The 12703-nt window shown below is 45.0% G+C and overlaps 1 protein-coding gene across 7 annotated transcripts in view; it reads left to right on the forward strand.

Moving 5' to 3' along the window:
- Phactr1 (phosphatase and actin regulator 1) overlaps positions 1-12703 on the forward strand; it is a 451087-nt gene that overhangs the window by 391234 nt on the left and 47150 nt on the right. For all 7 annotated transcript variants that reach the window (XM_021215339.2, XM_029547344.1, XM_021215336.2 and 4 more), the window contains one exon: positions 1617-1938. In XM_021215339.2, the coding sequence (XP_021070998.1) occupies positions 1617-1938 (322 nt within the window). The remainder of the gene's footprint in view (positions 1-1616; positions 1939-12703) is intronic.

The following is a 12703-nucleotide window of genomic DNA, read 5'->3' on the forward strand; positions in this document are numbered from 1 at the left end:
ATATATATATATATATATATATATATATATATATATATATATATATATATATATATTGAGTGCCAGCAGATGAGACCAGCGATACTCTTCGGTGTTTGATTTTTGCTGTTCTGGGCGTAGAACCCAGAGCTAATGGATCACATTTGCAGCCTTTGGGAGGGCAGGGGTTACTGGGGATACTGGGGATACTAGGGTTACTGGGGTTGTGTTGTTGTTGCTGCTGTTGAATTACTTTTTTAACACTAGCATGATAGGTCCCTTACAGCATTTTCAACTATACTTTGCTTCTTTGACCACCTTCTCTCACTCCCTCCCCAGTTCTCTTGCTCCCCTCATACTGCCCCTCCCATAGCCTCCCTTTCATTTCCATATCATATATCATATACTACGTTACCCTCATTATTATTATTATTATTATTATTATTATTATTATTATTATTATCTCCTTATTCCCACCAAAAGTGTTCTCCCCCTCTCATGGTCCCCTTTCTTGTTTCATAAAGCACATGCACATACCTATACACACCAATATACACTCATGCCCACAAACACACGCTTGCACACACAGGCACACGCACATACACACACATGCGCATTCGTATACCTACCTACCATGCGTGCATACAAACAGACTCACACATATATAAAAGTTAAAATCTAGGCTTCACATGTGAAATAACATACACAGTAATTATCTTCCTGAGTCTGCCAAGCTCTTAGGGTTCTTGAGATACCTTCTTCCTCTGTAGCCCGGAATGGATCCACCTGGCAGCCTTCCTGCCACAGATTTCTCCAGGTGCCCTGTGCCTAGTGGTTTGCTATGCACAACCTTTTTTTTTTTTTTCATCACCAAAGTTATTGGGAAAATATATAAGTACCTCAGTTGTGTGTGTGTGTGCGCGTGTGCGTGTGCATGTGTGTGTGTATGTGTGTGTCTGATATATGATAAATGACTGAGTGTCCCCAGACCCCTCCATAACCTGGACCCACGCAGTGTAATCAGTCACAAAGGGACCCACCAGTCCAGCAACCATTCTCACCCCTCACCCCGACTTGGTGTGCCAAAGTCACATTCTGTAACCACTGAGTCGCACAAAGCAACTGCTCAGTGACAGGTAAGGAACTATGGCTGGCAGCATGGTCGCTCATGGGGAGGGACTTGACCATAGTACTGGATTCTCTCCCATGTCAGTGGAGGTGAGTCGGACCCTGTCAGCTGAAAGAATGTGTTCCTTTAACAACAGCAAATATGTAGTAATTGTGACAGGTCCCGTGAAAGGCTTCATTATCAGCTCATGTTCCCGTGGCATGCACCTTCCTGATGCCATCCTACCTGGGCTGCTGAGGAGCCTTGGTTAACAGGTTCTGAGACCCATCTCTCATGCCATCCAGGTTCCAGAATACTCTGGTCAAGAAACAAGTTAGTAAATGTTTCCTTAATAGCATCCACACTATGCTGAGGCCTTAGGTTGAGACGTTGTATCCAGGAAGCCTATCTCTGTGGCTGCCATCCCAAGGTGCACACACACATGATGTTCTGGGTTGCATGGATGCACACATATGATGTTTTGGGTTCTTCAACTCACATGTACTTCTCAATCCTCCTTCTGCCGCAGATCCTGGCGCCCCTGTGAAATTGCCTTGTCTGCCAGTGAAACTGTCGCCTCCGCTACCTCCAAAGAAAGTCCTGATCTGTATGCCTGTAGGGGGGCCAGAGCTCACTCTGGCATCCTACGCAGCCCAGAAGAGCAGCCAGCAGGCCGTGGCCCAGCACCACCACACTGTCCTACCATCCCAGATGCAGCACCAGCTGCAGTATGGCAGCCACGGCCAGCATCTCCCATCCTCCACCGGCACCTTGCCCATGCACCCCTCGGGCTGCAGGATGATCGATGAGCTGAACAAGACGCTTGCTATGACCATGCAGAGGCTGGAAAGGTAACAGGGGAAAGGGGGACTGCTTGAGAGAGGGGCAGCCTGGGGATTTTAGAGTGGGAAGCCCCATTCCTTTCCCTCTGAGGAATGTAAGAAGGACTGAGAGTGAAGCCATATCAAACCTGAATTTGAAGGGACATAGCAGAATAGTATGTTTCCATTGTCAAACTACCTGAGAAATCACATGTAATTAAAAAAAAAAAAAAAAAAACAGCTGTGGAGTTGGTAAGGAACAATCTTGCAAGCACGAAGATCCAAGTTCAATCCCCCAGAGTCCTCATAAAAAAAGCCAGGCACGACGGTACATACTTGCAGTTTCATAAACAAATAAATAATAATAATAATAAAATAAAAAGACATAGACAGACAGTTCTCTGGGGCTCATTAGCCACCCAGCCTAACTTACTAGGCAGTAAGTTAGTTCCAGCGCAGTGACAACCTGTCTCAAAAAGCAAGGTGGGAGGTGCCAGAGAAATGACACACCTGGCCCTTCTCACACACGTGCACATGTTCCTGCAGACATGCATGCACACGCACACACACACACAGGAGTAATGTGCATATCTGTTCCAGACCATATTGTTCATCTAAACAGCACTGCCAGTTTGAGGCGGCTGTGCATGTGTGGATATTCGTAGTGATCTCCTCTGCCCTGAGGTGGGGGATGGGGAGAGGATACTTCTATATTTTCCATATCACATGGCTTACTTTTAATGGTGTGACTACTCAGTGATCGTTGGAAACAGTTTAAACGCCACAGGCAGTGATGAGAGCAGGTGGGGAGGGAATGGCAGGGACAAGCAGATCGGAGAACGGGAAGCAGAGCATAGAATCGGGTGATACACATGTGAGCCACTGGTATCTGGAAGTCACCCGAATGACCCCATCCTTCGCCAGATACTGCCTCCGGATGCGTTTCTGAGAGGCCTGCAAAGAATATTCTCCCCGACCCAGGTCTGCTGTCTGACTTCACTAAGGGAGCTCCTTTATCCTCACTGTTTCTGAGAGTCATATGCCAGTGCATCAGCTGCCCAACCTTGTGCCTAAGCCATCTCTGAGATCTCTCAGAATGACTCCAAAGCACACTGTTTAACCAAGCTCCCTAATGACAGGGAGAAACTGTTTCCATCCGAAGTCCCGGGGGTATGTCAGCAAAGGCAGTGATGGCTGTCTGCTGAGACATACAGACAGGAAAATCATGGTCTGGAAGGCTGGATGAGCTGCTACAGTAGGGTAGCAAGCACAAGCTTACCATGGCTGCCTCCCAGCCAAGAATGTTGTATGTTGGGAAATAGCTGCCTCCAAGGGAAGCTGGTGCCCCTGGCAGTTCTGTTGGGTTGCTTTCTATTAATTCACCCTTATTAACTTGGCCCCTTGCCACTGGTTCTAGCTGCCAGTGTTGTTAAGGAGGGTAATACTAGCTTAGGCTTTGAGTGACATCTTGACACATACCACACAAACACACCACCACCATCATCATCGTAGTCATCAGTGTTGTGTCCTTGCTCACACAACCTAGGGAAACTAAGTAAAGAAGCTAAATTCCCCAATGCCACCCTACTCAAAGGATGCCCCCCCCCAGCACCCGCACTACAGAAATGGAGAGCACACCTTTCAATATTTTTATAGCAATTAGACAGGATCCTTTTGTTTGTTTCCTTGCTTGCTCATTTGTTGAGTCTTAAAAGGCTTCATTAAAAAAAAAAAAGAAAGAAAGAAAGAAAGAAACACTTATTGCATTTTATGAAAGTGTCCATTTGTAACATTGAAAATTAAAAGAAACAAAAATATATAATAGTTGTTACTGGGGGTGGGTGCTGGTATGACAGCTTAGTGGCTGTAAAGCACTGACTGCTCTTGCGGAGGACCTGGGTTCAGTTCCCAGCACCAACATGGCCGCTCACAACTGATTGTAACTCCAGTTCCAGGGAATTTGGTGCCCTCTTCTGGCCTCTGTGGCACCAGGCATGTGTGTGCTGCACGTGCATGCAGGCAAACACTCATACACATTAAGAGTGAATCTTAAAAGAATTGTTATTTCTACATGCGTGTTTCAAAAGCACTACCCTGTTGTGGTAAGTCTCTCCAACCCAATTATGGCCCAGCAATGAAAACACGACCCAATTAATATGAATACATGCTGTGCACCTAGATTGGGCAGATCTACCGCTGCACTACCATCTTCTCCCTCTAAGAGACCCCTTAGAACTTGTGTTTCCTCCAGACCTTGTGTTTCTGCTCTGTTTGCTCTGTTTTTCTTCTTCCTCCTCCTCCTCTGCATTCTCTCTCTTTCTCTCTCTCTCTCTCTCTCTCTCTCTCTCTCTCTCTCTCTCTCTCTCTCTCTCTCTCTCTCTCTCTCTCTCTCTCTCTCTCAAACTTTCTTCTTTTCTTTCTTTCTGCTCCACCTTCCCTCTTTCTGCCCAATCATCAGCTCTCCTTTATTTTACAAATTAAGGTGGGAAGAAGGTTTACCGGAAATCACCTGACTGCTGACTCATTCCTTGTTCACAACCCCTCACAGGAGAATGGAATTGATATCAAATATAATTAGCCCCAGGGCTATCCACAACACTACCCTATATAGCTCATTGGGGGAGCAACCCTTCTAACCTAGGTCTTTCTACCTGACTCTGTCCCTGTCTCTCTCTCTCTCTCTCTCTCTCTCTCTCTCTCTCTCTCTCTCTCTCACACACACACACACACACACACACACACACAGAGAGATGCTTTCTTAAGACAGATACCAGTCATGTGATTTTGTGCTCCTATGACCACTATCCAGAGTATAAATAGTTATGTCTCAGATGAATTTTCATTATCTAAACAAAAATACCAGAGACAGCATGTTAGGCTATTACTAAACATACTTTCACTTCCAATGTGCCATGTCACTGTACCTGTGGGCGTCTGTGGCATGTTTCAGTGGAGTTTAGAGCAATGGTTTAGCTCTGTACGTCCTTCATTGGATTGGGCTCTTTAGTAAAATGAATCCAACACAGAACAGACCAGGACAGAGGTGCTGGGAGAGAGGAGAGGAGACATAGCATGGTGTTGGCAGCTGAAGCAAGATGGCCTGCATCCTTTGTAGCACTCTGGACACTGTTCCCACCTTGTGCCACTGGGTGACTTGTGTCACCCAGGCCAAGATATAGGCTCCCTTCATATAGCATCAGGACAAAGAGTCGATACATACATTCTTTTGACAAGAACACTCATCCTGAGAGGGAAAAATCTTCCCAAATAAATACAAGTTGGAGAGATTTTTCTAAGTATCCATATTGTCCCCTCAGCACTGGCAAAGGATCTGAGAGCAGATCAAGGTCATAGGCCACTTTGTCCTGTCACAGGAGAACTGTTATCTGAGGCAGTAGTCCTCACCCTCCAACATGCTATCAGCCTTCACTGTCCAAGTCTCACAGAAAAAAAGGCATGATTTCCCTATCCACCTGACAGTTTCCAGGGACCCCCAAAGGGCACTGCAAGGAGAAGACACATCGCTGAGTGTGACAGCCTTGTGCTTGTGAAGAGCCATGAGCCATCCCTCATTAGTATCATCACTGTCCCCTGAGGCCTCCTGGGAAGTCGACTGTAGAGCATCATCCCAGGATTGTATGGAATCTGACCCTGAGGATGTAGCAGTGTGGGATCAAATGGCAAATTAGACAGACCTGGGTTCTGACACACACTTTTGTATCATCTTGTCTCGCCTATGAAAGGGAGGTTAGTAGCTAACTATCCTCTGTCCATATTGGATTCCCGTTTGTCCTCTAATCTCTGCTTGGGGAACCTTGGTGAGTTCCAAGACAATCTTCTCGTTCTGGGAATGGTTCAAGGAATTTATAAAGCTTTCCCTGTTGTAGTTTGGACTTCCTTGGCCTCCCTTCTGGTCTCCCTTTTCTAGGAAACGCTCTCAAATCTTTCAAGATAGCTTGACATTCTCTACCTAAGGGCTTCTTCACTAGACCGCCTGATGGCTTACCCATATTCCTCTGAGATGACCTTAAATCTTTTCAGATTTTTACCCATCTGACCCTGCCATGTAGTTTATTTACAGCATGGGCTTGGGGGAGGAACATAGAGCCCAGGAACAAGAAACATTCAAGGTCTATATTTACCCACAGACACGAAGAGCGCTCATATTCATTGTACCTCATGGTCAAATAAGCACGTCCCAGAACCAGGATTTGAAGCTCAGACACACGGCTTATTAGCGGCATGACCCGAAGTGTGTTGCGTAGACTCAATGGGCTTTCTTTTCTCATCCCTCAAACAAGGATAACACTAACAGAGCAGCCTCATTAGGGATCTTCGTGAAGATCAAATGGTTTAATCAGTCCTAATCAGTCAGTTCATTACACAACATATCACAAATGTCAGATAAATGACGTGAGCATTAAGCAAAAATATATAGCACATAAAATTTTTCTTCAGTGACTCTAAAAGGCACATGGAAAATGGATTTGATCTGATCTTATTGGAGGCTGTGTGTGTGTGTGTGTGTGTGTGTGTTCCTTTATTTCTCTCGATGGGTTATTCGTATCTTCTTCAAGAGTGATGCTTTAACACTTTAAATATTATGCTTGTTCCTTATTTCAAATCTCTGCAGTAAGATCTGAAATCTAATTGGCATACATCCTAGCACTTGGACTTTTTGATCCCAGCCGCTCACTCTTTCTGGGGTCAATCCATTCCACAAGCTCAGCGCTCTCATTTCCTGTGGGCAAAATGAAGTGGGATATGAAGGGATTCTAGAAGGCTCCTCAAGGGACCTATGCTTTTAAAGAAGTCTTTTCTTCCTTAATTAAAGGCAGGTTCCTACCTGAAGTTGCTCACATAGGAACCTGGGGGGTCATCCACAGGAAGGCCCACACCTGACTGTCAGCAAATCCTATCCGTTCTGCAGTGTAGAGATGTCTGCATCAGCAGCTCTGTCCCCAGGCTCCTGACTCCTGATGCCACACTCTCCTCTGCCTATTATCTTCACCTGTGCTGCCGCAGTCCTCTCCTACCCCAGCGCCTGCCCCTTCCCCCGCCCATCTCCAGCACAGTGCTCAAAGAGACAGTGTGGTTCACTCAGTAGTTCATATACATGTTTGCCAGGGGATGCCCTTAGAGTACCACAACCTGGGTGGCCACTCTTTCAACACAGGCATATTCTCCCTAGCTCTAGAAGCTGAAAGTCCCAAGATCATGGTGCGAGGTCCTCCCTTCTGTGTCTTCTCAAGGTGGAAAATGAGAATGTGAGAGGGGTCAAGCATGAGAAGTGGGGGTCATATCTGCTTTTAATATGAATATACTCTCAGGATAAAGACACTGGTCACCTTGATAAGGGCAACCAACTCATAAAAGCAGGGTCTTCATGACCTAACCACATCTCAACCCAGCTGCACTGGGGCTTAACTTTCTAATGCATGGATTTGGGGAAACACCTTCTAATCATAGTCCGAGTCATAGGGAAATCCACCAACAGTTCTTTTCTGAGCAGCTGCTATAGAGCAGGTTTTGTGTCTGGAACTGGGGAGAAAAGAGTGAAGACAACAGAGAGAGGTCTCCTCTTAGCAGAGCCTTGAGACCCTGGGAGGTCAGACTGAAGGAGCTCATCTGTAAAGGAAACAGGGTGGGAGGAGCCGTTCTAAAGGGACAATCAGTTCTTTAAGCGGTTGTGTTCTCTGACAGCTAAAAGAAAAATGGAGCCAGATGACCAGTGTGGTGGTTTGAATACGCTTGGCCCAGGGACTGCCACTATTGGAAGGAGTGGCCCTGTTGGAGTAGGTGTGGCCTTGTTGGAGGAAGTGTGTCACTGTGGAGTGGGCTTTAAGACCCTCCTCCTATCTGCCTGGAAGACAGCCGTCTGTCTTCTCCTAGTAGCGTTCAGATCAAGAAGTAGAACTCTCAGCTCCTCCTGCACTACCATGACTGCCTGGACGCTGTCATGCTTCCAGCCAGGATGATAATGGACTGAACTTGTAAATCAGCCCCACTGAAATGTTGTCCTTTGGTCCTAAGAGTTGCCTTGGTCATGGAGTCTCTTCACAGCAATAGAAACCCTAACTAAGACAATGGGGAGTAAGAGAACATCCTAGTTATTTCAGAGAGAGGAGCAGAAACTCTCTCCAAATGGGTGAATGAGACTTTTCTTATGAAACGGGGCTAAGTTGGCAATTATATTCCAAGTTTGTAGAAGGTTGATCATAGAAATGGGAGTAAAGGAGAGATGGTAGAAGATTGTGATCACCATTGGTGAGGATACTTAGAGACCCATAAGAAAGCTTGGACAACAGAGATGGTGCATCCCTATAAGCCCCAGACTCAGGAGGCACAGCCAGAAGATTACAAATTTGAATCCAGCCTGGACCATACAGTGAAACCTCAAAGAAGAGGGGAGGACAAACTATCCTACTATCAGCAGCAATCCTACACAGAGAAAAACCACGTAAGTGGTGAAATATTCTAATGGCCTGTGTCAGTCTGTAACTCTACTCTGTGTATATTGAAGTAGGTTATTAACTCTGACGTAGAAGTTATTAGAAATAGAATAGCTCTTCCTAATAGCTACGGTCCTATAATTGTCTGCAATTCCTGGCAGCACCTACTGAGCACTGAATGCCAGTCATTGTGACAGACACACAGGAATCAAACAGGAGCTAGGGATCTAGCATGAACAAAAACCTGGGTTCAGTCCCCAGCACTCCATGAAACTGGGAACAGTTTGTAATCACAGCTCTCAGAAGTAGAACCAAAAAAAAAAAAAAAAAAAACCCAAAATGTTAGTTCAAGGTTGTCCTCAGCTTCATAGCAAGTTCCAGGATAGCCTGAGCTACATGGAAACTTGTCTCAAAAGACATGATATTTTGCTTGAAATTATTAATAAGTATAGACATAAAACTTATCATTTGTTTATGCAATCTGATTTGGGTTTTACAAGTTAGCTAGGGATGAAATTTATTGAGAATAACAAAAAAAGGATCATGATGTTTAAAATTGAAATTGAAATCTATAGCATACCCTCCTGAAAAAAGAAAAATCCCTTCGGTCTCTAAAATTCTGTGATCTCGTGGTTATTTTTGAGGCTTCCAAAGAACCCAGTTCAACTTATAATCCTAGGGCAGATCCATTTCATGATATTACCTTCCTTCACATTGTCTCAAGGTCACAGGGAATTCTAAAGAATGACACTTGGTCCTGAACTTGGTGGTCCCACAGTTTCTCTCAGCCTTGCCAGCATGGCACATTGACTGCATTAACTCACATTTGTAATGTTTTGCTGTCAAATCAGAATGTCCCTCGGTAAAGAGCAGACACGACTCATTGCCCTAGCAAAATAAAACTCTCAGTGTGACTCAACTGGTAAATTGGCATCGATTTGAAGTTGTATTTTGTTTGTAGCACAGGGAAGGGCATGTGTCATTGCATAAAATGTGTTTCTGGGGAAAATTATTCCCTGTCCATACAAGAGAACCTCAAAATCCCGTGAACTTCTGGCTCAGTATTTGCCCTTGCTTCTTAGAAGCCAGATTTACCAAGGATATAGACTTACCCTGAAGTGCTACCTACACACAGTGTCTTTCAGCTTTAACTGCTATTGAAAGGGGTGTGATATGGTCTCAACGCAAGATGATCTCATAGTGAGTAAGACCTCACCTCTCTACTTAGTGGACAAGCCATCCAGCTGGCAGAAATGTGAAATAAATCAACACCCGTGAACACAGCACTATATCTTCCAGTTGTGAAACTAAAACTATCTCTGAATAACAAGATGGCTCTGGGATGGGAACCACTGACCTGGAGTATCTACAATGGCTTGCTCTGGATGGTACTCTGTGAGTCTCTTCAACAGCACTAGAGTATGATGATCAGGAACTTTTAGTGGCCCATGTGTGACAAGGATTCACCCAGATCCTATTGTGTAGAGTCCTGATTTGCAGTGTCTCGGACTGGCATTCTGGAAGCTAAATGCATGCTAATACTGGTTCTATGTAGTGAGCTATTTGCACCCCTCCTTTAGTCCTGGAGCAATTATCCACTGATCTATGGGTCCCATCCTAGCTCTTGAGCCTTTCTCATTATGTTGCTCTGATTCATGGTTTCCTGAACATTATTAGTCATCCAAGGGTCACTCCAGTTTCTACTAATCTCCCTGAGGACAGACCTGTGAGCTCATTAGATCTGTCTTAAACTAGTCATATCAGAACTCCTTGACATTTAGCTCTTAGTAATTTCTGGATCACGGTTTGTGGCCACTGGCCCTCTTCCCATTGGCTGAGTAACTGTTAAACCCATAGATAAACATAAAGCATCCCATCCTAGCCTCTGAGGTGGGGCTTTTGTGAATTCTCACTGGACTATTGACGATAATGATTGCCATGGTTTGAATATGCTTGGCCCAGGGATTGGCACTATTTGGAGGTGTGGCCTTGTTGGAATGGGTGTGTCACTGTGGGCGTGGGCTTAATACCCTCACCCTAGCTGCCTAGAAGACAGTATTCTTCTAGCAGCCTTCAGATGAAGATGTAGAACTCTCAGCTCCTCCTGCACCATGCCTGCCTGGATGCTGCCATGCTCCAGTCTTGATGATAATGGACTGAATCTCTGAACCTGTAAGCCAGCCCCAATTAAATGTTGTCCTTATAAGAGTTGCCTTGGTCATGGTGTCTGTTCACAGCAGTAAAACCCTAACTGATACAATGATAAACTTTAACACATTTAAATGAATGTGGCTGTGCTACAGAATACCAGTAAGGGATAGATAACAGTGTGATTTTTTTTTCCCCATTGTCAGAGTGAAAAACCCAAGGTATTTGTCCAAGGTCATAGAAGTGGAGGGAAACAAGCATCATTGACTGGGGCAGAAGGACTCTAGGGCCTGAATCTCACAATCAGGTTTCTAAATCTCATGCACTATTTAATCAAACACCACAGGTCTTAGCCTCCCAGAGGTAAAAGTAGATTTCTACTCCCATCACCTGAGGAGCTCCAGATACCACAACAGACATAAGCACACAGAACAGTTTCACCCTCCTTTGTAAGTCTGCTAAGGGACATGTTTTGACACACCATCACAGCTAACGTAAGTCCTCCATGCATCCCATGAAGACATGCCATTAGTTTGCAATCTGGATCCATCTTCCCTCAAACTTGCAGACTAGGCCAGTGAGCTGACTCAGGAGGTAAAGGCACTCGCTGCCAAGCCTGATGACTTGAGTTCAATCCCTGGGACCCACACAGTGGATAGAGAGAAACAACTCCTGAAAGCTGTCCTCTGACCTCCCCACAGGCACAGAGGCATGTACTCACGTACACACAAATAAATAAATATTTTCAAACCCTGCAGTGTTAACAAGGGTATGATTACTATGATCGCAGTTAGGATATGAACCCAGGTCTTCTCACCCCAGGCCTTGAGTTTTCCTACTAACCATGTGTCTACCTTCTCTCCAAAAAGCCAACGAAGTCCATTATTTCCCCTAACAGCCAGTCTGAATTTTCCCTCCTACAAGCAGGCTGGATATGCGATTCAATTTACACAGCAAACTCACAACAGTGTGCTTCTATAATAAAAGGCAAGAAGGGCAGACGTTCCTACAACCCACTTATTCTTTTGCAAACGCACTTTGCTGGGAAGAGCACCAGAATGAGAGTTTATTAGGAAACATACAGGTGGGTTTGGATTCTAGACTTGGGCGATACAACTGTCTTTGGATAATTTGGACGAGTAGAGCACATGGTGGTGGGTGGGGAGGTGTGCAGAGAGAGCAGGCTAAAGATGGAAGAGAGATTACCAACTGCATGCTCTAGCCTTGAGGGACAAAATGTCATCACCATCATTCTCTTCCCTCTATCCTGCTCTATTTTCCTCTAGTGTCCCAACCCTGCTTTACATGTTAATTACCTATTGGCTCATCATCTGTTTTCTCAATAACAATTAAACTCACAAGGACAAATGATTTGATTTGCCCTTGGAGTCTCCCTAGAAGCTAAAACAGCCTGAGAAAGCTCTGTGAAAATCAATGTACACGAGAGTTTGCCCAAAATGAGAGACCCGATGTTTACCAACTAAATCACAGATACAGAGGCATTTAGAAAGCTCAAGTATAAAATGGTCCTATTTTTGATGAGAGGCCCATGAGCAGAACGCTCTTTATTGTGTCCTCCCATCTCAATAGGAAAGTAAAAGCTATTGCCTCTCTTCTTTGCCTCAGCTGTCAATCAAGTAGGATACAGATAAAGAATACAGGGGGAAGCAACCCTGTAATCCTGGTACCAGGAAGGCTCATGTGAGAGGATTCCAAGTTCGAGGCCATCCTATGCTAGCCAGTGACACCCTGTCTGAAAAACAAAATGACAGGGACTGATAAGGTGGCTCGGTTGCTGAAGTGCTTGCCAGTCAAGTGTGAGGATCCGAGTTCAGATCCCCAGTACCCATGCATGTCTAACAGTGCATGTCTGTAACTCCAGCACTGGGGCCAGATGGGAGACAGGAAGCCCCTTGGAACTCACTGGCCAGTTGGCCAGTCCTAACAGAACAGATGCACTCTGGGCTCAGTAAGAGATCTTGTCTCTAAAAAATAAAGGAAAGAGAAATGAAGATACCTAATGCCAACCTTTGCCCTTCACACACGTGTACATACGCCCCTGTGCATACACACATATAAACATGGACATGGACCCTAGCAAATACACTTGCAAAATGACAAAACAGGAGAGAAACAGACTGATATTCATTCTCCTACCATTCAAACGGTCACATGTCTTCAAAAAAAAAAATCAC

This window comes from Mus pahari, chromosome 16 (assembly GCF_900095145.1).
Source record: "Mus pahari chromosome 16, PAHARI_EIJ_v1.1, whole genome shotgun sequence".
Taxonomy (NCBI): Eukaryota; Metazoa; Chordata; class Mammalia; order Rodentia; family Muridae; genus Mus; species Mus pahari.